At 37.2% G+C, this 27019-nt stretch overlaps 2 protein-coding genes across 2 annotated transcripts in view; both read right to left on the reverse strand.

Moving 5' to 3' along the window:
* Window positions 1-362: 362 nt before the first annotated feature.
* On the reverse strand, window positions 363-8904 carry bcap29 (B cell receptor associated protein 29). The gene is made up of 9 exons (XM_046872714.1): window positions 8802-8904; window positions 8504-8647; window positions 4797-4898; window positions 4338-4438; window positions 4037-4184; window positions 3783-3918; window positions 2792-2894; window positions 1359-1459; window positions 363-1070 (listed from the first exon to the last, which is right to left on the reverse strand). Exons 3-9 carry the CDS (start codon window positions 4886-4888, stop codon window positions 1035-1037), a joined length of 717 nt encoding a protein of 238 aa, XP_046728670.1. The 5' UTR covers window positions 4889-4898; window positions 8504-8647; window positions 8802-8904; the 3' UTR covers window positions 363-1034.
* Window positions 8905-24998: 16094 nt separating this feature from the next.
* Window positions 24999-27019, reverse strand: part of dus4l (dihydrouridine synthase 4-like (S. cerevisiae)) — a 3848-nt gene continuing 1827 nt past the window's right edge. The window contains exon 6 of the mRNA XM_046872713.1: window positions 24999-25334. Coding sequence (XP_046728669.1) covers window positions 25042-25334 — 293 coding nt within the window. The 3' untranslated portion in view covers window positions 24999-25041. The remainder of the gene's footprint in view (window positions 25335-27019) is intronic.

A 27019-nucleotide genomic window follows, 5' to 3' on the forward strand; every position in this document is an offset into this window, starting at 1 on the left:
GATTGGGTACACTATTTATTCTCAATCATCTTACTGACCTGTTGTCAATTAACCTAATTAGTTGCAAAATGTTTCTCTAATTGTTTCATTTTAATAACACTTTTCCAGACTTTTGTTTCCCCATTCCAACCATTTTGAAACATGTTGCAGCCATCAAATTCAAAATTACCTTCTTTTTTTCCTTAAAATTATACATTTCATCAGTTAAAACATTTGATATGCTCTGTTCTACTGTGATAAATGTATGAGATTTGCAAATCATCTGTTTTTATAAACACCTTTTTATACTCTCACATACAGTTCACCTTTTTTAACTGAAGTAAATAAAAAATACTGCTTCTGCACTGCACAAATTAAAAAAATTATTTTATAAATTTTCTTTTATTGCTTTTGAGTTTCTCACAAATTGCATAAAAGTCATAGAGAAAAAGTAAAACATAACTTTTGCATTACTGAAAATGACTACAAAAACATTTTTAATTTCCAAACATTACTATTACAAGATAACCCTGAATTACACAAATATATAACATTTTAGACAAAAAATGTGATTGCAGGTTTTACCTGCACAAACAGAAGCAAGTTTGACAGTCAGCATCTTCAGACGAACTGGAGCAGATTCTCCAACATACTCAATAAAACGTATATAAAGCTGTGCAGTGTGTACCTGCAAATCACTGACTTAGTTCAGTGCATAACTGTTTACCGTTTGTAGTATTTCAAACACTTTATTATACATGAAAGCATCTTCACTTTAAAGAATTTCTTGATATTTGCCAAACTTTATACTGTATCTAATTCTATAAATCGGTTACTAAAGAAAAAATTAGAAACTTTACATACTAAATGAAGAAGGTCCTCTCACTTACTCAGAAAATTGTGACTTAGAAATGTAAATGCTACAAACACAGCCATGCTGCTGTTCAAGCTGCTTTTGTAGGGGTGTAAGAAACGTGACAGTGCTGTGGGTTACACTGGGGTGAAGGAACTTGCCCCATGCTACTTCAGAATAGTGGCTGATTTTGGCGCGGTTCTCAAACATCTTTCTTATCTTCAATCTCAGTCAGACTCTAAAATAAAAACAGCACAGCTTCGAGTTAGAATGAGGTTATGAGTGGCATCTTTACAGTCTTTACACTTTATAATCAGCAGTGTGCAAAATGTTCCAAATAATTATTCTATTAAAATTACATTTATGCTTAAATGTCAAGAGGTAAATGTTTATTAGATTGAATATCTAAACACATACTCCAGAGAGGAGCCTCTTATGTTATTGTGTAAAGTCTTAACTGCAATGTCTTTTACAATGCTAGATTAAACATTAAAGCGTGTTGGTAAGTTGGTTTGGAAACAATTACCAGCAGTTTTGTTTGATTTTGAAGTAAATCTTGGTAATCTTTGGTCAGAGCCACAGTTTGCGTTTTAACGGTCCCTGCTTCTGTCTTGGACTTTTGCAGAGCTGTAAAGACAAAATTGGTTAAAACCAGCTTCAGTACATGTACAATAATGCATTATACACCATTTCATATTAAACACAATCTGCTTTTTTTAAATACTGTTATCAAACTTTAATTAATGCAAATAACTCATGTTGGAAATAAAACACACACAAGCAGCAACACAGCACTGTGGAGAAACGGAAGTAATTCATTAAGTGCTCAAGGTGTAAGAATATGTAAAAGAAATATAATTGGTGGCCAAAATAAATCATGTTCAATGTGTGTCACTTTCAATGTACCTTTACAATTAACACAATTTATACTCTAATTCATTCTGTCTAATATTAACTGTTAAATTTTAAATATCAGAATATTTACTATCATATCTTTTAATATTATTTATTCCAAAAATATCAATTTTTTTTTATAAGTGTACAGCTGTTGCAAGTGCATCAAATATTTCATACAGTTTTATTTTACAACAGAATAACAAACAGTTTACAATGAATTTAAAAATACTTAATAAACTAAAGATTTACAAATAATTATATTGATTATATTTCATTTATATCGATTAAAAGCTGATACATGATTTAGTATCTAAACTTTATAAATTACCATCAATATGGTTTTATGTATATGCATATATTATTTTTGTGGGCATGAGTCATTTGTCTATGGCATTTTTTAAACAATTTTAGTAAAATAAAAATAAAAATGGGTTTGATGTGTAGTTTAATAATATAATTTCGTTTTGAAAGGATAGTGTGGTCATCATCAGTGTGGAAATGCCCAAGTAAGGTGTCTTATCACATGTATTTACTGTATATCAGTGAGATACTCAGTATGTACATTATTTTAAATGTCCTTTAAAATTTAATTTTTGCTTTACATTATTGCATTTAATCCTCGTTACAAGCCACAATGATCTCTGTGTTGTTGTTGTTTTTTTATCATTAACTTAAACGGTTTTAATTGTTTAATGCAACTGTTTCCTTGATTTCCTTTTCAAGCAATTAAGTGCCATTTAATAGACTTTCTGCTTTCTTTCCTTGACAGTTTTGGATAAGGTCTAATGATTTTAGGGAAGTTTTGGAAGATCCAAAACAAACAAACAAAAAATACATTAATTAATAATTATCACCCAACAATTATTTATTTTTAGTTCCAGTGTTTTAAAATAAAATACTAAACAGAATTAAACTTAAATGCACCAATATAAGATCATCAGTAAGATACCCTTATCCATAATAACATAATTTATACAACTGAGCAGATGAGCACTAAGGGCCTTGATCAGGGGCCCAAAGGTGTCCCAAAAAATATACATATATATGTATATTTTTTTTTACCGTCAGCAAATGTCTTCAGCTCCTTTTTGAGTTGTGACACCTCATTCCTGAGATGTTCGTTTCCAAGTGCCTTCTTTTCATCCCCTGTGGAATCTTTCAAAGCCTAGAGCAGAGGAGAAAATGTACTCTGATGAGTAGCATTTAATATTCCACTGAGCTGGAACAAGCAGTAGCATAGACAATACAGCAGTTTTCTGTACACACAAAATATGGACTAGTAATTTATGCAGAAGACCACTGTTCTGCGATTTTTCATTTCTACCTTCTATTAATTATACATCATTATACATGACCAAATTTCCGGCAAAAAAAATCTGAAAACAAAAACCTTTATCATCCATGAAGGTTACCATGGTGGGGTACAGTACTCATGTGTACATTATATTTTGACCCTTTATATAGCACCTTTTTTGCTGCCTCTGTTTGAGCCTTATTCCTGTGACTATTAAAGTGCCATATAATTTATCACTATCCATCTTACATACACAACCCCATGCCTTTATTCTGTCTGTGTGATGATGACCCCATGCAGCAAGTAAAAATATAAAAAAATTACAGAATAATGAGAGTCTTCTGAGAGCTTTAGAGGACTGATATGGCAAGAATAAAGTTCAAGAATGATTACATGACAGTGGTCACATGACTGATGATTAGAACAAAGATGCATAATGTTAGTCATTGCCCCTAGTGGTTGGGAAGGGTGACACAGAACATATATTTAGATCACAAGTGAATCAAAGACATCAGTGTGAATTTACTGTTTAAAATACTGTGTAATGATAATCTATTTAATTTCTATTCTAATTATTATCTACAGTGTGCAGTCCTCATAATTATGTGCATAATTATATTATGTGCAGTCCTCTTAATAAGGAATTATTAAGCTTTTCTGTTTAGGCTGACATTTTTTCTACATTTAAGCAAAATTCATGTAACCCGAGATCTACCAAATTATTAACTCAAAGGCATGTTAAAATGTTTAAATAAAAACCTGCTTAAGCTGTTCTGATTCCTCCATATATGTTTTGGCAGCCTGATTAGCATCCTCTATCTGGACATGAAGACTCGAGTTGGTGTTTGCAGCCACTGCGAGCTGATTTATCAGCATGATGACTCGCTGCAAAATGCTGTTGTTTACACAAAAATAAAGAAAATCTAAAAGTTGAAACATCTTTTTTTTTTTGGAAATGCAACTGACACCAAAATAATTGATAATTGTGTTGTTAGAGGTATTGAGTATATTACAGCCACAGGAGGAGGGCGAAGCCAGAGATGTACAAGTTCCTCTGAGATCTAAACAGCTTTAAATGCACATGGTCAAACATGTTAGGGTACATCTTAGAGTCTTTACTGATCTGCATTCCAGAGTACTTCCTCACTTCCCTCACAGCATCTACAGTAAAATAGAGAGAACTCAGTTAGAGTGACATCCTACACATTCATGGCAAAGTCCATAAAAAATTTAATGCAACAGCAAAAACCAAAACACTTGTACAATCATAGCATGTTCTTGTTATGAATAAATGAGTAGGATCCTTTCACATACCCAGAAAGAGAACAATAAGGATAATGATCATTGCCAGAAAAACTCTTTTCCAAAGCCATTCAACACGATTCCATATGTTCAGCTTGAAAATGACCTGCCATCTACACAGAAGATTACCACAAAATGAATAATGGTTCTGCATAGCATAAAATGCTTACATTTTTAACCATTAATTACACACACAGAGAAGTTTACATACACTGTTTTGCACAAATAGTGGGAATTCTGTTTTAAAAGAAATTGGCTCAGCACACCAATAAGATATTATATTCAGTCTTTGATCAAGTTTGTTTCTGGTTCTTGTGTTGAAAACAACAGTTAAATCTAACATTGATGACAGAGCTTGTGAAAATTTCATATATATAAAAGTATATAAAAGTTTAAGAAGGTGGAAAAGAATATAAATGTGGAGCATACAGAACTCCTCATGGAAAACGTGTTTACTTGATTCTGGTTTACCTCTGAGGGGAGATGAATGGCAGGCAGAGCAGCAAAAGGACTCCTATTTCCATATAGAGGAACGACGCTACTGCAGTCCACTGTAAAGTCATCTTTGTAGTCCTGTATTTCGTGCAGGAAAAAGAAGAAATAGAAACGTTGTCTAGTTATAGTTTTTGTTTCTGGGGCTCTCAATTTGTCTGAAAAGAACCCCTTCTATTCATTCTTGGTAAAAAAAAAAAAAAAAAGTAACTCAGTTCTAAAGACTTTTTGACCCCAGCTGTGATCCTTGGAGGTTTTTTGGCCACTCAAACCATCCTCCATGGACACAATATATGATAATAATATGTCTTTTTACATAACCTCTCCAGTTGATTGTAACCTTGCAATTACTGACCTGATGGTGAAAAAAAGTTCTGTTTTTATTTCTTTTTTTGGGGGGGTGGGGAGGTGTTTTAGGCACTTCCCATTTTGTGAAGCTCAACAAATTTTTGCTCTTACCCATTGTGATGAATGACTAATTTGGCCTATGTGTTACTTCATATTCATACCCCTATATAAAGAAGCGTTGCTTAGGAAAGTCTCTGTCCTTGAAAGCAGGTGACTCCGGTTAGAGAGTAAGGGCTCGGAGAGTTATATCGACACTTTATTAATAAGTTGGGTACGTTAATGCGGTTTATCTGTAGTCGATGTTATAGATCACTGTTAGTTGCTAATCAAAAAGTTTGATCAGTAGGTGGACTGAGGGCTGCTGTTCGGTGTTTTGACTTTTGAGAATGCTGCTGAGAGCGACGCACTGTGCTGTTACAGAGACAACTTCTCAAGAATTCACTGAAAATCTCCCTCTATTGGTGAAGCATGGAAATACCATTCAAGGGAAAGGCTTTCCTACACCCTGTGAATCAGGATGACATGGTGAAATAATTATCTTTTCCTAGTCACCCAGCTGTAATAAAAAATGTGAAATCTCAGTGCAAATGTACTTCAAATATTTATGAATTCATATTGGTGACAAGAATTGTGCCATGCAGATATTTAACAAAGTTCAATACAAAATCTGAGTTCCCTCAGAAAAATATTAAGTGGCGGACCGCAAGTTTGTTTAGCCTTCGCATTTTTTTATTAATATTAAACTTGAAAATATAAACAATACCAGGGGTATAAAAAGAAACTTTAGTTAGCACAGTGTCACTGTGGCCTGAAACAAGATTAGTTTTGTGCATGCATTAAAGGCTAACCAGGAAGTGGTTGGATTCTTTAGCTTTTTATGTCCAGCTTCAATAACTTTTCTTAAAATGAAAAGATCCTGATAATTCCACATATCAAGGGAGTGAATGAATAAAGGATGGAAGGACGGACGACATTTGTTGAAATATTGTTGCTGAAATAAGAAGAACTGTTAAGTAAAACGTTTTTTTTTTTTTTTTTTTATTAAATATTAAATGTAAAACACACACTTACATACACATCTGTATTACCCAGATGGAGTCATAACAAAAACTATTTAATTACAATTTCCATTTATTTAATTTTATTTTATCAATTTAATTAGTGCCAATTTAAATGATTTCTTCATTTAATCAATATTATAAAAAAGTATATTGCATTAAATTCGTTCTATGTAGGAGATGCAACCTGAAGGAGATTGGAGACTGTTAGGTGTTGGCAGGGGACAGAGTAGATAGACAGCATCGGATGGTGGCCTGTAGGATGGTTTTGGAGGTGAAAAAGAAGAAAAGGGGGAGAGTGAAGACTGAAAGAAAAATAAAATAGTGAAAACTGAAGGAGGCCGACTGTAGTGTAAGGTTAAGGGAAGAGGTCAGACAGGGGCTCTGTGGTGGTAAAGAGGTGCAGGATGATTGGGAAACTACTGCAAAAGTGATAAGGGAGACAGCTACAAAGGTACTTGCTGGACATCTGGAAAGGAAGACAAAGAGACATGGTGGTGGATTGAGAAGGTTCAGAAGAGCATAAGGAGAAAGTAAAGAGGGATGTGGCAAAAGCCAAGGAGAAGGCATATGAGGACCTGTATGAGAAGTTGGACACTAAGGAAGGAGAAAAGCATTTGTACCGATTGGCCAGGCAGAGGGACCAAGAGAAGAATGTGCTGCAAGTTAGAGCAATAAAGGATGGAGATGGAAATGTGTTGACAAGTGAGGAAAGTGTGTTAAGAAGATGGAGGGAGTATTTTGAGCAGCTGATAAACGAAGAAAATGAGAGAGAGAGCGATTTTTGGGGTATTACACTGCAGGAGTGTTACATTGTTGGGGTATTACACTGAAGGATTGTTACATTTCTGGGGTATTACACTGCAGGAGTGTTACATTGTTGGGGTATTACACTGCAGGAGTGTTACATTGTTTGGGGTATTACACTGCAGGAGCGTTACATTGTTTGGGGTATTACACTGCAGGAGTGTTACATTGTTGGGGTATTACACTGCAGGAATGTTACATTGTTGGGGTATTACACTGCAGGAGTGTTACATTGTTGGTATATTACACTGCATGAGTGTTACATTGTTGGGATATTACACTGCAGAAGTGTTACATTTCTGAGGTTTTACACTGCAGGAGTGTTACATTTTTGGGGTATTACACTGCAGGAGTAATAAATACATTGTTGGGGTATTACACTGCAGGAGTGTTATACTGCTGGGGTATTACACTGCAGGAGTGTTACACTGCTGGGGTATTACCCTGCAGGAGTGGTACATTGTTAGGGTATTACACTGCAGAAGTGTTACACTGCTAGGGTATTACACTGCAGGAGTGTTATATTGTTGGGTTATTACACAGCAGGTGTGTTACATTGTTGAGGTATTACACTGCAGGAGCGTTACATTGTTGGGGTATTACACTGCAGGAGTACTCAATACGTTGTTGAGGTATTACACTGCAGGAGTGTTACACTGCTGGGGTATTACACTGCAGGAGTGTTACATTGTTTGGGGTATTACACTGCAGGAGCGTTACATTGTTTGGGGTATTACACTGCAGGAGTGTTACATTGTTGGGGTATTACACTGCAGGAATGTAACATTGTTGGGGTATTACACTGCAGGAGTGTTACATTGTTGGTATATTACACTGCATGAGTGTTACATTGTTGGGATATTACACTGCAGAAGTGTTACATTTCTGAGGTTTTACACTGCAGGAGTGTTACATTTTTGGGGTATTACACTGCAGGAGTAATAAATACATTGTTGGGGTATTACACTGCAGGAGTGTTATACTGCTGGGGTATTACACTGCAGGAGTGTTACACTGCTGGGGTATTACACTGCAGGAGTGTTACACTGCAGGAGTGTTACACTGCAGGAGTGTTATTTTGTTGGGTTATTACACAGCAGGTGTGTTACATTGTTGAGGTATTACACTGCAGGAGCGTTACATTGTTGGGGTATTACACTGCAGGAGTACTCAATACGTTGTTGAGGTATTACACTGCAGGAGTGTTACACTGCTGGGGTATTACACTGCTGGGGTATTACACTGCTGGGGTATTACACTGCTGGGGTATTACACTGCCGCAGTATTACACGGTTAGGGTATTACACAGTCGGGATTAACATGTTTTATCAGTATCCGTGTTCAGACCTCACTGCGTTTCCCCAGGCAGCATCCTGTCTGCTCTACCAATATCAACTGGAGTTTAAACACCGAACAGACACCAGGACAACTTTATAAATGTGTGTAAGAGAAGTTACACAATTTAATACTCACTTTTCTGGAATTCAGCGCAGATTTCTTTTTTGACTCGCCATAAACACAGAGGAAAGTTTCGAACAAGAACCGTCACGTTACAGCAAAGATCTCTTCACTTCCGGGTCAGGGGCAACGACTGTTTTCGTTTTTCTTTTTCCTGAACTGAAAATACGCACATTAAATCCCGAAAACGCCACACAAAGTTACATTAATATTACTAACTATGGAACACCTGTTATACTACAATCACCAATCAGCATCACAGCGTATTAAAGCATTCAAATCAGGTGCTTCAGAGAATATTTACACCACAGACATGGGAATAGGGAATGATCTGTCAGAAACTGCGGTACCAGCCGCATCTTGAAAATACACGTCAAGCCAGCCGCACTTTTCTTTGTGTTGCGCGTCTAATCGTGCACTTACGGTATGAGTGGTGGGAGCGGTCAAAATAAATGTAAAAAAACGGCGTTTCCGTTATAAACAAAAAACCCCATAAAGAAATTAAAAACAACAGTGCATTTACAATAATGTTCCATATTCAAACACTCATAAAACTTTTTTATTTATAGGTTTGCCTGTTTTTTCAACTGATTCCTGTTCACAGTGATCCGGACCTTTTATTTATTTTGTATTCATTGTCAATTCATTTAACTGTAATTTTTTAGAGAAAATAAGTCAGTATCACTTATTTTCATATTATTCACAAAAATCTAAACAATTTGCATAATTATATTCATTTAAGAACAGTTACTGTTTCAGGAATCTGGATTTTACTCCTTTAGTATGTTTTTTGATTTGAAAACAAATAAAACTTGAGAGAAAAATGCAAGGTTGCAATTATGCAGAGACATATTTAATTTACAATTAAATGTTGTGGAAACAAAATCAATAAAAACATACCTCATGTATTATCGTTTACTGTACATCATCAGTGGCATTTTAAACATTGCCAGAAATGTTTATTACCAATGACACTTCTGGGCGTATCTACACATGTAGGATGATACCACTCTTGGCATTTGGAGCACTGGACCATGAGTTCATTGTAATAAGCTGTTCTGCAAACACAGTAAACAGGTATCGCAGTTTTGGTCACGTTTGCCTCGACTTCACGCCAAATGCGATACTGTTTTTCGTTAACGAAGCATACAGTTGTGCCCTTAGCCTGCTTTCATTAAATATGCATACCTCTGGTGGGTGACCCTTGCAAACAGCATATGCAAATGCTATCGCGAACAACCCACAATTGCTGTGATTTGATTGCTGCTGCACAGCTGGTTGCAAAACACTTGTCTGACTGCGGCCTCACCAGCCAGGACAGTGCTTGTAGTGTTCCTGGGTTCAGAGGGGTGCATTTGCTGTCATACACAGAGAGCTGATTTTCATGACAAAAAAATTGCTGACTGTGATCCTGTGGCATTGCCGAATGTTCAATATTTGCACAAACTTATTTTGTGGAGTTCCCACAATTCCTCCATTTGGAATAGCACTAAAAGGCAGAACAGATTGAAACCCATCAATATGCGCATTGTCCTTTGCCATGAGGTAGCCCGCCAGGTCGATGATATCACAGGTCAAACAGGATCCTGGTGAAGTATTTGTTGCTGCATTTGTATTTTTGGTGGCCTGCATAGTCTTTGAGGAGCAGTTGTTTCTGATGGACTTGATTTTGCCAGATCAGCCCTTCGATTTTCGATTGTCTTCTCCCTGATATACTTCACTGGTTCTTTCTGTAGATAAAGAAGACACAATTTATTTCTTAGATCTTTTTTTTGTCACTTTAGATTTAAATTTCATGCAATGTGAAGACAAAAAGTTATTCTTAGTCTATTAAGTATCTTTAATAAGGGACAGCAGTGTCAGTTCTACATTTCGGGACCTTCTAGAAGACCACATGACAAATGTGAGGGACCATGAGATGAAATGCAGTCATAATCATCATTCAATGATAAACCATTATTTTAATTAATCAGCTGATTTTCCTTTCCCTTCAGTCTGCTCAGGTGTTTTGGGCTCCACTTACATTTGTTGTGTGACCATTTCACCAATATCATCTTTCGTCTCTGCCTGTGTTGTGTAATAGTGAAATTAAACATAGCAAATATGCTCGTCCCCTGTCAGATTTACACAGGACATACAAACAATGTAATTTTCAACCAATATATTTTTCTTTCTAAATAACCTGTGAAAGTTGATTCAAGAGATCATATTGGAAGCCATGACTCTGCTACCATAATAACAAGACATCAGTTTACACATTCAGTTTTACTTTAAAGTAAAATCTTATTTGTTAACATTAGTTAATGTATTAACTAACAAACTCACAATGAGCAATAGGAAAACTTACAATCATACTTTGTTCCCAATATTTATACCTCACCAGTAAAAAATTTTTTACTTGTATATTATATATCTCTAGATCGATAGATAGATAATTTTTAATTAAAATTTTAGTTCTGCTTTAAAAAAAAAACATTATATATTATATTAACCCATATATATATATATATATATATATATATATATATATATATATATATATATATATATATATATATAAATAATTTTGAAACCTGGATTCAATTAAATTTTAATCCAATTGTTGTATAGCACTTTTAACAATTAACATTCTCTCAAAGCAGCTTTACACAGATAATTTGGTAATAAAACTAATAAGATGTTCTTTTATAAGTGTAAGTTTGTCCCTGAGCCGGTGGCGACTGTGGCAAGGAAAAACTCCCCAAGATGGCATAAGGAAGAAACCTTGAGAGGAACCAGACTCAAGAGGGAACCCATCCTCATCTGGGTTGCACCGAATGTCCATTTATTGCAGACTGTATATCTGAGTAAATGTAGCAGACTGTTGACATTAACTACAGTCCAAATCCATCCTCAAAGCGCCTGTTCTTACTCCGGAATTTCATAGGCATTGGCATTGATGAGAAACCGTCCCCAGCTGCACAGAGTGGCCTCCATTTGAAAAGAACACTATCCAGAGGCAGGCTGGACACAGTGGGAAGATCCACGGAGGGAAGAGGGGCAGGAACAATGGTCACTGGAGCCTCAGGAGCATGTTTAACTTGACCGAGAGAGAGAGAGAGAGAGAGAGAGAGAGAAGAGGGTGGAGAGAAGAGAAGGATATGGATTATTATATGTCCTTATTTTTGTATGAAAGTTAATGTCACTGTGCAGTTGGGACTCCGGCAAGACTCGCTATGGCAGCATAGCTACAACAGAGAACCAGAAGGTAACACAGACATGAGGGATCCACGAGATAAGACAGGACCCACCACACCACCGTCAACAAACCTAAGTGAGAGTGAAGAGACGACAGCATACAAATATACCAGTTCACCAAACACTCAATATCCATGATCCATCAAGATCTGCTCCTTTACCTAAGAAAAATCTACTGATAAAAGACTTGACTAAATAAATACTTTTTCAACCTTGACTTGAACACTGAGACTGTGTCTGAGTCCCAAACACTGGTTGGAAGGCTGTTCCATAACTGTGGGGCTTTATAAGAGAAAGATCTGCCCCCTGCTGTAGTCTTCATTATTTGAGGTACCAACAGCCTGCACCTTTTGATCTAAGTAGGCGTGGAGGATCACACTGGTACAGAAGTTCACTCAGAAACTGTGGCATAAGACCGTTAAGTGCTTTATACTTTAGTAGTAGTATTTTATAATCAATGTGAGATTTGATTGGGAGCCAGTGTAGACTGATTAAAACAGGGGTGATGTGGTCATATTTTCTAGATCCAGTGAGGACTCTTACTGCTGCATTCTAAACTAACTGAAGCTTATTTTTGCACTTACTCCAACACCCAGACAGTAAAGCGTTACAGTAGTCTAATCTAGATGTAACAAAAGCATGAACTAGATTTTCTGCATCCTGTAACGACATCATATTTCTAATTTTAGCAATATTTCACATCATCTAGCTTTCACTTTTTCGCAGGCACTTTTGGGGGTGCCTTTGAAGACACATTTTATTTATAGTAAATAAAGATTTGTTTTAAAAACATATGCTTCTGCACTTTTTTATATTATTAGTATTATTATTAGTAGTAGTATTATTATACCCTCCAAATAATAATACCTTGCTTTTTATATCTTTGAATAGAAGAACGTTGACTAGTGAAGAAACGTATAATCCTTTATGTTTCCGACGTTTCTTTTTCCACTGCTCCATTTCACTCTGTCATTATATGCACAGAGCAGTGCATCATGCATGCTCTGATGAATCTGAACAAACTCATCCAATCTTGTCAATTTCCTCCTCTGGAACCTAATTTGTTTGAGGTCTCATTGACTTTTTTCCATAAGTTCTGAATTATGGACAACAAATTGTAGTTATTTAAGGCATTTAGAAAAAAAAATTTATCAACAGCTATTAAAATTAATCAGTTGAGTTTTTTACCTGATTATTGGACTGACTGACTTTTTATAAATCTGCCTGAAATGTCGGTAGGCTGAGCCTGTACATGACAGCCAATATCACCTAAAGAATTACATTACATTGGTTTTGTTGTTTATTTATAAATTTTTTAGAATCAGTAGTAGTTTTAGAAAACACTCCTATCATAAAACTTACCTAGCAATAGACCAGACCATAGAGTTGCATGTGGAAGAAAGTAGTTGGTCAAATTTTCAATGAATGTTGGGAATAGCTGTTTTCTTCCCCATTAAGGTCAAGAGGTGCCTTCAAGAGGTTTGGTTCCCAGATCATTCTGAAAGGAAATGTATTGTATTTTATACAATTTAAACATTAATGTTTATGAAGCACACTGCATTGTGTAGATGGAGAAGCAAGACACAGGAATTAGTTATATATAATTATATAATATATAATATATATTATTAATAGCACATTCATTTTTTATGCTAATGCAGATAAAGACAATTTAGCAGGCACTAAATTCGAATCAAATTCTGGTTCAAGTAATCCTTAGAAACATCATGCAAATGTTAGAGAATGTCTTGAATAAAACCTTTTATGTTTTTGACTGTAAAGTGTTTACTTATGTACATGATGAAAACAACACATGGTTGAGATGTCCTTTAAGAATATCCACTGCAGGTCAATACAGAGATTCAACATAGGACCTGGCTGCAAGACTGTGTATTGTCAGCGGTCTACATAAATAGAAATAACTGTTAATAACATGTTAATTACCATGTAGTCTTCAGCGAAAATGTTTTGCTTCTCAACTTCCAGTTTTCCCATTTGTTGCATCAGTGCTTGCAGGTTGTTATAGTGCTTAGCCACATTGTCTCCAGTGCATGGACTACAAAACAGGACTGTGGCACTGAGGAGCACCTCATCCATCTGCATCAGATTTTCTGAACATGCAAGTAGCCCAAATGTGTGCATTGCAAGTTTGTAATGTTTTTTCACTCTAAAATGACAGCAATGAAAGAACAAAAATTTTTTATTTTTGAAATGCTTTATACATTACTCTCAGGTGAAAAACAACCAAAAAAAAAAACCTACTGTTTTTTGCACAGACACTTTGCAGTTTTCTTTATGTGGCTTAAGCATTTATGAAGGATAGGAAGATCAAACTTTTCTGACTGGTATTGTCCACTGATTAGTTGGCAGAATGTAAAAGAAATAGAATTGAGAAGCACAAGAGAGCCATCACAAATGATCATAATTGGCTTTTTGACTGCTTTTTCCCCCTACATTCTCATCATGTATGTTTGAAAAGCCTGCATGAAGTACATGACAGATGCTGTTGTGTAGTCACAAGTTAGGTAGGTTGCAACTGGAAGAGGAGATGCCTTGGAAGGATTATGCATGACTCGTTCTTCCTTTCTGAATTATACTTCCTGTTGCATCCAGATAGACAATGTCTTCTTTGCACCTTTTCTAAAACACTGACAGTGTTCTCTTAGACCATAGCATTATCGCTTTTGGGTGCATCATGATCCTCTGTAGTTCTTCATTGTCTGATCCTTTCTTTTGATCACTTAGTATTTGTAAACTTAAAAGTTTGTTTAAATGAACTATTTTCAGTTGTCTTTGGGTGCAGGGATGAAGCACCAACAAAAAAGGTTCTGCAAACCATTGCATGCACCCAAAGACAACTGAAAATAGTTGAAAAACTGTACCACCATCTCTGGGATTTTTTGCATGGAATCCAAATATACATTTCTGGGCAGTTTAGTTTCCAGAGTTTGTGCAATAGATGAACGTTCATCTGAATGCACTGGACTCCTTTTCAGTTTAGTGGTACTGTGGTAAACAGCTTCTCCTGTGAATAGCACAGCTGCCTTCAGGGTCACCTCATTGGTCACGTTCACAATGTTCAACATTAATGGGGCAATTTTTACATCGGCAGTAGACCATACATTCGAATAAAGGTGTGGTTTTTTTTGTGACAGCAGGGTTTTCAAACTGTGTCTTTTGAAACCAAAACTGCAGAATGGGTGAATTTACCTTATTCCCTTCGCAACCACGTTTGTCCAATATAATCCTTGAAAACATCTTCCTTTCTGATGCTTTCTCAGCTCTTGCCATTCTTTTTTGTCAGTAAAAAAGAAACATGGCTCTTGTGGCAAACTACATTTGAAGAATGTGTCCTCTACCTCATTGCTTTCTGTAGAAATGTAAGCCAATTCAGCCAAGTCAGGTTCCTTGTCATGAAACTGTAACAAAAAAAACAATTCCAATTGTATTTTAAAAAAAAAAACATATACAGCGGTACCCCGCTTATCGACCGGCTCGGACATCAACCTTTTTGCTTAGCAAACAGTTTTTCGACCTAAATTTGCGCCCGCTGAACGAGCAAATGCCCGCTTATCGACCTTTTTTTTTTTTTACCCCGACCCACGTGGAGCGAGGGAAAGGTTCTCCCAGTCTCGCCTCAGCCTTCGTGGAGAGAGCATCTATCGTAAATTTAACTTCGGTTTGTGAACAATAAAGTGTTATTTAGTGGTCAATATAACAATTTAGTGCGTGTATATTGTATATTGCGTGTACATTCGCTCTTCGACCTTTTCGCATTTCAACCGGTTTTAAGGAACGGATTAAGGTCGATAAGCGGGGTACCACTGTATATGCATTATTATATCAATTAGCAAATAAATGTTATTTATTTGATAAATTGCATTTTATTTATTGATTTATTTAGTTAGTTAGTTAGTTAGTTAATGTTGAACCTGTGTATAGAACCTTCTGCTGTTTGTAATAATTTCCCGTTTCTCAAAGAGAGTGCACGTTTTTGAGTCATAACCATTTTTTCCCTTTTGAATATTTGTGTAATTGTCATATTTCATCATATTTCATTTTAGACTGCTAGTTGTTTTGATGTGATAGAATATCAGAAATATTAAAGAAAGACCTTACATTTAATATTATGCTAGTACAGCTTTCTATAAATATACAGTGTATAGAAATGAATGACTTCTCAACCTAAAATCATCACATTTTGTTGCTTTTAAGCCGGAAATGAAAACAGACAGTTTTTGAAAACTAAAAAAACCCCACTACTGAGTTCTGAGTAAAAAAGTGAAAACGCATCGCCGACTTGTGTTTTGTTTTGTTTTTTCCTTTTGATTTAAATTACAGCCTTTACTAACTTTGCACATCTAAACCATTTTTGCCCATTTTCTTTGCAGAATTGCTCAAGTTCAGTTAAATTTGCTGGTGACCGTTTGTGGACTGCAGTCTTCAAATCATTGTACAGATTTTCAAATAATGTTGAGGCCACATAATAACATTTTAGTCTTATCTGATCATAACACTTTGTTCCATGTGTCCTCAGAATCTTTACAGTGCATTTGGCAAAGCTCAGTCATGACTGCCTGATTTAGGTTACAAGCCATTTTTTAGAAAGGTTTGATCCTTTTTCCAGCTCAGTGTTTCTGTTTTTTTATTTATTTGTTTTTCTTTTTCAGTCATGTTGGCCTTAAATCTTTCATTTGCATTGAGTACAGCCTACTAATGCTTACAGCAGAGTACAGCAGAGTACAGTACATCTTACTAAAAGAAAAACTGTCTGTCTTTATTTCAGGCTGCAAAGCAACACAATGTGATTATTTTAAAGGTAAATTATTATTTCTATACCCACTTTTTTACTGAAGCAGAAACAAAACCAAGCGCTGCTTTCGCCTCCCGTTCATCGCATAACATTTAACAACAAAAGGCATATGTGCACCAACTAACAGCAGAGATTCACCAGTATACAAAACAACACCTGTAGCATCTGTAAGGCTTGATTTTTCCGCCACTTTCGTGAGTTCTTCTGCGGCTGCACAGTGCCGATCGAGATAAGCGACGTTAAATGGCAAATTTTTCCCCCCTTGTGATCGAGATATTAGGGTTCGGCGACATAAAAAAAGTCGACATAACTGATAAAAAAATGCTTAGACAAAGCGAGAATTAATAGGGTTGTCGAGTTAACCGAGGTCGAGATTGTATATACTGAGACTGTGTGTATATATATATATATATATATATATATATATATATATATATATATATATATATATATATATATATATCTTCTTCTTCTTCTTTGGCTGCTCCCATTAGTTGTCGCCACAGCGGATCATCCGTCCCCACACCACCCTGTCCTCCACATCTGCCTCTTTCACACCAGCTACCTGCATCAACTCCCTCACCACATCCATGAACCTCCTCCTTGGCCTTCCTCTTTTCCTCCTACCTGGTGGCTCCATTCTCAGCATTCTTCTACCAATATAATTCATGTCCCTCCTCTGCACATGTCCAAACCACCTCAATCTCACCTCCCTCACCTTGTCACCAAAACATCCTACATGCGCTGTCCCTCTAATAAACTCATTTCTAATCTTGTCCATCCTCGTCACTTCCAACGAAAACCTTAACATCTTCAGCTCTGCTACTTCCAGCTCCACCTCCTGTCGTCTACTCAATGCCACTGTCTCTAATCCATACAACCTCGCAGGTCTCACCACAGTCTTATAAACTTTTCCTTTCATTCTTGCAGATACCCTACTATCACAAATCACTCCTGTCACTCTTCTCCACCCACTCCACCCTGCCTGCACTCTTTTCTTTACTTCTCTAACACACTCTCCATTACTTTGCACTGTTGACCCCAGGTACCTGAACTCCTCCACCTTCTCCACCTCTTCTCCCTGCAACTGCACCACTCTACTGCCCTTCCTCTCATTCACACACATGTACTCTGTCTTACTCCTACTGACATTCATTCCCCTTCTCTCCAGTGCATATTTCCACCTCTCCAGGCTCTTCTCAACCTGCTCACTACTCTCACCCCAAATCACAATATCATCCGCAAACATCATAGTCCAGGGAGACTCCTGTCTGACCTCGTCCGTCAACCTGTCCATCACCACTGCAAACAGGAAAGGGCTCAGGGCCGATCCTTGATGTAGTCCAACCCGCACACTTCACTGCTGTCACACTGTCCTCATACATGTCCTGCACCACCCTCACATACTTCTCTGACACACCTGACTTCCTCATACAGTACCACAGCTCCTCTCTCGGCACCCTGTCGTACGATTTCTCTAAATCCACAAAGCAAGTCCTTCTGTCCTTCTCTATACTTCTCCATCAACATCCTCAAAGCAAATAAGGCATCTGTGGTGCTCTTCCACGGCATGAAACCATACTGTTGCTCACAGATGGTCACCTCTTCTCTCAGCCTGGCTTCCACTACTCTTTCCCATAACTTCATGGTGTGACTGATCAACTTATTCCCCTTTAGTTACTGCAGGCCTGCACATCTCCTTTATGCTTAAAGATCGGTACCAGCACACTCCTTCTCCATTCCTCAGGCATCCTCCCACCTTCCAGAATCTTGTTAAACAATCTGGTTAAAAACTCCACTGCCATCTCTCCTAAACATCTCCATGCTTCTACAGGTATGTCATCTGGTCCAACCGACTTTCCACTCTTTATCCTCTTAATCGCTGCTCTCACCTCCTCCTTACTAATCCTATCTACATCCTGCTTTACCAACTCCACATCATCCAACCTTCTCTCTCTGATTTTCCTCATTCATCAGCTGCTCAAAATACTCCTCCACCTTCTCAACACACTCTCCTCACTAGTCAACACATTTCCTCTCCATTCTGTATTGCTCTAACTTGCAGTACATCCTTCCCAGCTCGGTCCTCTGCCTGGCCAATCGGTATAAATCCTTTTCTCCTTCCTTAGTGTCCAACCTCTCATACAGCTCCTCATATGCCTTTTCCTTGGCTTTCGCCACATCCTCTTAACCTGCTGCCGCATCTCCTTGTACTCCTGCCTACTTTTCTCATCACTCTGTCTATCCCACTTCTGTTTTGCCAACCTCTTTCTCCTTATGCTCTCTGCACTTCCTCATTCCACCACCACGTCTCCTTGTCTTCCTTTCTATTTCCAGATGTCACACCAAGTACTTTTCTAGCTGCCTCCTCATCACTCCTGCAGTAGTTTCCCAATCATCCAACACCTCTTCACCACCACCGAGCCCCTGTCTGACCTCTTCCCTGAACCTCACACTACACTCTTCCTCCTTCAGTTTCCACCATCTTATTCTTCTTTCAGTCCTCACTCTCCTCTTCTTCTTCGCCTCCAAAACCATCCTACAGACCAACATTCGATGCTGTCTAGCTACACTGTCCCCTGCCAACACCTTACAGTCTCCAATCTTCTTCAGGTTGCATCTCCTGCATAGAACATAGTCCACCTGTGTGCACCTTCCTCCACTCTTATACGCCACCCTATGATCCTCCTTCTTCTTAAAATAAGTGTTCACCACTGCCATTTCCATCCTTTTAGCAAAATCTACCACCATCTGCCCTTCCACATTCCTCTCCTTAAGGCCATACCTATCCATCAACTCCTCATCACCTCTGTTCTCTTCACCAACCTGCCCATTAAAGTCTACCCCAATCACCAATCGTTCTTTCCTAGGTACACCATCTACCACTTCATCTAATTCACTCCAGAATCTTTCCTTCTCTTCCATCTCACAGCCACCTTGTGGAGCATAGGCACTGATGACATTTATCATCATCCCTTCAACTTCCAGCTTCACGATCATCACCCTATCAGAAACTCTCTTCACCTCCACTACACTCTTCCCTCAGAATCACCACTACACAATTTCTCTTTTCATCCACACCATGATCGAACAGTTTGAACCCACCTCCGATGTTCCTGGCCTTACTCCCTTTTCACTTGAACACACACAAGTCTCCTGAACACACAACATATCTACCTTTCTCCTCTCCATCATATCAGCTACCTCTCTCCCTTTACCAGTCATAGTACCAATATTTAAAGTACCAACCCGAACCTCCACTGCTCCTTTTCCTGCTGTCTCTGTAGACGCCTTCCTCCTCTCCTTCTCCTCCTTCGGCCAACAGTAGCCCAATTTCCACCGGTACCCTGTCGGCTAACGATACCTGTGGCGGTCGTTGGTAACCCGGGCCTCGACCGATCCGGTATGAAATTCTCATTTGTGATCCGCATATTTGATTTGGCACACGTTTTACGCTGGATGCCCTTCCTAACGCAACCCTCCCCATTTACCCGGGCTTGGGACCGGCACTAAGAGTGCACTGGCTTGTGCCTCCCTAATGGCTGGGTTATTTATATATATATATATATATATATATATATATATATATATATATATATATATATATATATATATAAATATCCCAAAGCGCACCGCGGATTCCCCCCGATCCTGCCGGTGTTCATTCTATGCTTTTGCTGCTCATCCCACGTTCTGCGCCACTGCGCGGCTTCGCCTCCGTTCATCGCATAACATTTAACAACAAAAGCATATGTCGACTTAATAGGGTTGTCGAGATAACCGAGGTCGAGATAAGCGGGTTCCACTGTATATATATATATATATATATATATATATATATATATATATATATATATATATATATATATATACACATACACACCATAGTTTATTAACATTTTTAAATACAACTTTAAATTTATTCTAATTAAATTAACTCCTAACTCTTACCAGAGCATAAAAATAACATACTTTTTCTTATTTCACCCACAAAAATCATCCATATAATTCTTTATATCATTTAATTTTAATAAGATGATTATACATGAAATTATGCTTATGCAGTTCTGACATTTGTAACTATAATGAAACTTTAAATGTAATAGGTTTTAGCAGTAATTGCAAGGTAAAAAATATTTAAATTTCCACTTAAATACAAAACAATACTACTACTACTTCTACTACTTCTACTACATCTACTACTACTACTACTACTACTAATAATAATAATAATAAATCAGCTGACATTCATTGCAGAGAATAGATCATGCATTTTGCCTCTGTTGTTTGAAAATGATTTTAGAGATTGCTATTTTATGACTAGGACACTGAATGACCTAATAATCAGCATTTAAGTTAAATGAATAAACTGAATCAAAAATGTTAATGTAAGCCATTTCAGTTCTTTATGCATGCAGGTATGCATTTATACATCTAAAATAAATTTTTGGCAAAACTTTGTCGACATTTTAAGCAGTTAATTTTTTATTGCTTTGTTTTGTATTTATTTTCAAGTGTTTAAGTCACTTTAGCTTTTCCATTTGCGTTTTCCCTGACACTTTAAAACAAGGTTTAAAACAATGAAAGTTAACTGTTTTTTATATGATTTTTACATGTTTTTATGTTCATGAGCTGTGACAGAATGCTCACATTGAGTCAAGTCTTATGGGGGTCCCCAGTTGTAGTGTATTTCACTTATTTTTTTACTAAAATAAGTCTAATTTTTAACTTGTCATGGGGGTCCCGGATCCCACCAGTCCCCCTCAATTCCCGCACAGAGCTCTACATGAACGTGATTATATATATTACCAGCAACCACGCTAATAGTTTTTTATTTTTTATTATTATTTTTTTTTTTACTAATATATATGTATAGGTTGTAATAGTGTATCTTTATTAATTAAATAGCAAATTACCTTGACAAAAATCAACACATACCTGCGCCTGAGATTACTCATCCTTTATCCTAAACATGTGCAACCTTTCCACGTGCTTCATGCGAAGAAATGCTAATCGATTCACTAATGTACGGTGGCCGGGAAGTGCAAAACACATTAACAAATCAGAAAACAAATTACCAAATTAGATAATCAAGTCCACCAAACAAGTCAAAGTGTGACAAACATGCAAAAAAAAAAAGAAATTACTTTTTCACACCACTCTAGATATATAAACACTTTTCCTAATTGTACTACCATAATAATGTCATTATTAGCAGCATATGTTTGCTTCTTAGCCTCTTAATTCCTATGGGTGCAGTGAAGATGTACTTATTTTAACAGCTTTTCCATTTCTGCATTATTTTTTTTAAATATTAAACATGCTGTAACATGTCATGTGGTGGTGTTTATCTGTAGTTGTCTTTACCTCATTTTTTAAACCTCTTTAGGACCAGATTATATTTATGATTTCCTAAACCATAAAAGCCAAAAACAGTGCACATTAATTTTAAGTTTTTAAATGACTGTATAATGTTTATATTTCAAGGTCTATATATATTTTCATGTTTATATTGCAGTGATGTAAGAATGTTTTAAATGATGTTTGATTGCTAATTTAAAAATTATATATATATATATGTGCATGTCCACTGTGAGAGACATAATCTAAAAAAGAAATCCAGAAATCACAATACAGTGGTACCTCGATATACGAGTTTAATTCGTCCCGTAACCTTGCTCGTATGTCAAATTGCTCGTATTTCAAAGCAAATTTCCCTATTTAAATTAATTGAAATGCCATTAATCCGTTCCAGCCCCCAAAATGTGACCCCAGTTGTTTTTGTTACGTGTTTTTGAATAAGAAAAATGTATTTATAAATGACAAATATTGTATAAAAACATAATAAACGAGAATGTAAAGATATAATAAGGTTTTATTCAGTGTATTTTCCTTGGAGATGAGACGATTTGAGCTAACGAAAATGCTGGTGGGGTGTGTGTGTGTGTGTGTGTGTGAGTTTGCGGGGGGGGGCGGCAGAGGCGATAAGCGGAGGCAGAGAGAAAACTCGTTTTTTACTAATCACTCCTGCACACCACGTATCCCTAAACTTTAATTTTTTTACTTTTTCTTCTTTGCTTATTGTTACTTATCCGCTTGAACTTTTCCCGGCAGCAGCGTAACAACTCAGTAGTTGATGCTCGTGGAATAATGAGATGGACAACATTAGCCGATGCATACCACTTTACTTGTTTTTATGAAGATAGATTCGCAGGGTTACAGTATAATATAACTCCCAGGTGGATAAACGTGGATTAACCGACCGCACTGCAGAACACAAATCATATAAATCGCACACAGGAAAAACATCCAGTCCGCACACTTCTTTCCCGCACTACACTACCCATAATGCATTTTACTCTGGACTTCAATACCCAGAGATAGTAGGCATAAAGAAACAGCTCTCATTTTCCCTCTAATGCAACACTATCTTAATTTTCGTCACAATCTTCGCTTTCTGGCTTTGATTCGGCATCTTGCAGCGGCGTCTCGAGCTCGTATCTCAAGTTTTTGCTCGCGTATCAAAGCAAAAAATCGACCGAGTGACCGCTCGTATCTCAAAAAACTCGTATGTTAGGGCACTCGTATGTCGAAGTACCACTGTATATGATTTTTAAACTATTTATTTGTATAGTTTATTTATATTTGTACATCTGCAAATAAGTATTTGAACACCTGTCTATCAGCTAGAATTTTGACCCTTAAAGACCTGTTAGTCTGCCTTTAAAATGTCCACCTTCACTACATTTATTATCCTAAATTCGATGCACCTGTTTGAGGTCGTTAGCTGCATAAAGACACCTGTCCACCCCATACAATCAGTAAGAATCCAACTACTAACATGGCCAAGACCAAAGAGCTGTCCAAAGACACTAGTAACAAAATTGTACACCTCCACAAGGCTGGAAAGGGCTACAGGGAAATTGCCAAGCAGCTTGGTGAAAAAAGGTCCACTGTTGGAGCAATCATAGAAAATGGAAAAAGCTAAACATGACTGTCAATCTCCCTCGGACTGGGGCTCCATGCAAGATCTCACCTCGTGGGGTCTCAATGATCCTAAGGAAGGTGGGAAATCAGCCCAGAACTACACGGGAGGAGCTGGTCAATGACCTAAAAAAGAGCTAGGACCACCGTTTCCAAGGTTACTGTTGGTAATACACTAAGACGTCATGGTTTTAAATCATGCATGGCACGGAAGGTTTCCCTGCTTAAACCAGCACATGTTTAGGCACGTCTTAACTTTGCCAATGACCATTTGGATGATCCAGAGGAGTAATGGGAGAAAGTCATGTAGTCAGATGAGACCAAAATAGAACTTTTGGGTCATAATTCCACTAAAAGTGTTTGGAGGAAGAAGAATGATGAGTACCATCCCAAGAACACCATCCCTACTGTGAAGCATGGGGGTGGTAGCATCATGCTTTGGGGGTGTTTTTCTGCACATGGGACAGGCGACTGCACTGTATTAAGGAGAGGATGACCGGGGCCATGTATTGCGAGATTTTGGGGAACAACCTCCTTCCCTCAGTTAGAGTATTGAAGATGGGTCGAGGCTGGGTCTTCCAACATGACAATGACCCGAAGCACACAGCCAGGATAACCAAGGAGTTGCTCTGTAAGAAGCATATCAAGCCTAGCCAGTCTCCAGACCTAAACCCAATAGAGAATCTTTGAGGGAGCTCAAACTCCGTGTTTCTCAGCGACAGGCCAGAAACCTGACTGATCTAGAGAAGATCTGTGTGGAGGAGTGGGCCAAAATCCCTCCTGCACTGTGTGCAAACCTGGTGAAAAACTACAGGAAACGTTTGACCTCTGTAATTGCAAACAAAGGCTACTGTACCAAATATTAACATTGACTTTCTCAGGTGTTCAAATACTTATTTGCAGCTGTATCATACAAATAAATAAAAAATCATACATTGTGATTTCTGGATTTTTTTTTTTAGATTATGTCTCTCACAGTGGACATGCACCTTCGATGACAATTTCAGACCCCTCCATGATTTCTAAGTGGGAGAACTTGCAAAATAGCAGGGTGTTCAAATACTTATTTCCCTTAATGTATATATAAATGTGTGTGTATGTGTGTGTATATATATATATTTGAGGCCACCTACATCCACAGATCTGTGGTCAGTCCAAAATGTTTGGAACAGCTCACCTGCAAACTGTGAATGTGTGGCTAAAATAACTGATGCTGTTTTGAAGGCAACGGTGTTCACACCAAATAATGATTTCATTTAGACTTCTCTTCTATCCATTTACATTCCATTTTGTTAATGGATAAAAAAAATAATGTGCACACACACACACACACACACACACACACACACACACACACACACACACACACACACACACACACACACACACACACACACACTTTACTGCTGGTACATTATATATCTTAAAAAAAAAAATACAAACTTTAATTTACATTTTCATCTAAAACTATAGAGACAATGTTTAAAAGTATTTTTATTTCGTTCTTTAAAAAATACATTTAAAAGCATTCAGAGTAGTTCTCATAGTTATATACTGATTCTGATACAGAGCCATAAGTCTTCTGTAGATAATCAATGATTGCAGATGTACTTGATAAACCATTAAAGACCTTCCTCTCTGCTTGAGATGTGATGTGTTCTAACATGTATATTAGGTGATGGTGGAAGCAGGAAAATGGAGTCCCTTGCTCCAAGGTGATTTTCACCCAGTCCCACAAACACTGCAGTGGAGTGTGTTCGTAGCCTGCAAACAGTGCTGGATTGGCCAGAAGCCCCCGAGCTGACATCACTCCTGGAAAAGAGTCAAATGTTTGCTTCACATTCTTTCAGATGCCTGATACAAACACACCAAATACACAGTTTAACACATTTTCCCATTTACACAAAAGTTAATATAAAGACAAGACGGAGTTTTAAACACTTGTGAGATTGAGATGATCACTACAGTACACTTCAGATTCCTGCCAATGTTAATTCTGATGAATTATTTAAGATGGTTGAAAGTTTTAAAGAGTGAGGGCAAAATATTCAGTCCTTAGTGTTGCTTTTGTTTTTAATACTTCACAAAAGTATATCCACTTCATATTTACATATAGGTCTTGCTTTTTTTTTTTTTTTTTACATCTGTATTCTTATAAAAGTGATTTGAAGTATGAAGCGCATACATACACTATATGGACTAAACATTGGAACACCTGACCTTTCCTGCTTTATGTGGTTCTTTTCCAAACTGTTACCACAAAGCTGGAGGCACGCAATTGTACAGGACGTCTTTTCATGCGGTATAATAAAATTTAGCCTTCAGTTGAACTAGAAAACCCCAAACTGTCAGAGCATGTTGATGTCCCTGTGCACAAAGCGAGCTCCATAAAGATATTGTTTACAAGCTTTGGTGAAGATGATCTTGAGTGGCCTGCTATAGCACTCTGATCTCAGCCCTACTGAAATAAATGAGTGCTGATTGCACCCCAGGCCTCCTCACCTCACCTACAGTACATCAGACTTTACCATCACCCTTGTGACTGATCAGAATGTCCACAAGCACGCTCCAAAATCTAGTGAAACATCTTCCCAGAAGAGTGGAGGATATTAGAAGAGCAAATTGGGAGTAAATGTGGAATGTGATGCTCAATACAATGTATTGTATTGCACACAATAATTATGACCAGGTGTCCGCAAACTCTTGGCAATATAGTGCACTTGTACATTCAGACTATTATCTGATTTTCTTCTAAAATATTTTGATTTAACAAATGGCAAAAAGATCTCACATGATGTAAACTGGTTTCATTTATATACATTTAAACACATACACTAATATTTAATTAGACCAACTTTTGTGTTTATAACAGCACCTATTCGCTGTGGCATCATTTTGATAAACTTTAGCAATGTCACATTTATTTCAGTCAAGATTGGTTACATACAAACATTGTACTATATCTTCTCAATGGACAATACTACAGAAATGAAACATGGATATATTTTAGTGTAGTCAATGTGCAGCTTGTAGAGCAGTACAGATTTACTGTCCTATGACTTGCAATGAGTCTGTTACAGCGCTGTGGAGGAATTTTGGTCACTCATCTATGCAGAATTGTGGTAATTCAGACTTTTTAAGGTCATGCCACAGCATCTCATGCCACAGCATCTCAATAAGATTCAGGTCAGGACTTTGACTAGGCGACTTAAAAGTCTTCAATTTGTTTTTGTTCAGCCAGTCAGAGGTGGACTTGCTGGTGTGTTTTGGATTATTGTCCTGCTGCCGAACCCAAATTCACTTCAGCTTGAGGTCACGAACAGATGGCCGGACATGCTCCTTCAGGATTTTTTGGTAAACGGCTGAATTCATGGTTCCATTTATCACACAAACACTTTTTCACACAGGGCCATGTACTGCACACACTGCATGTTGTGTTCACTTATGTTATATTTTACTAATATTTAAATTACTTTGATGATCTGAAACATTGAAGT

Source organism: Silurus meridionalis, chromosome 18 (assembly GCF_014805685.1).
Source record: "Silurus meridionalis isolate SWU-2019-XX chromosome 18, ASM1480568v1, whole genome shotgun sequence".
NCBI classification, from domain to species: domain Eukaryota; kingdom Metazoa; phylum Chordata; class Actinopteri; order Siluriformes; family Siluridae; genus Silurus; species Silurus meridionalis.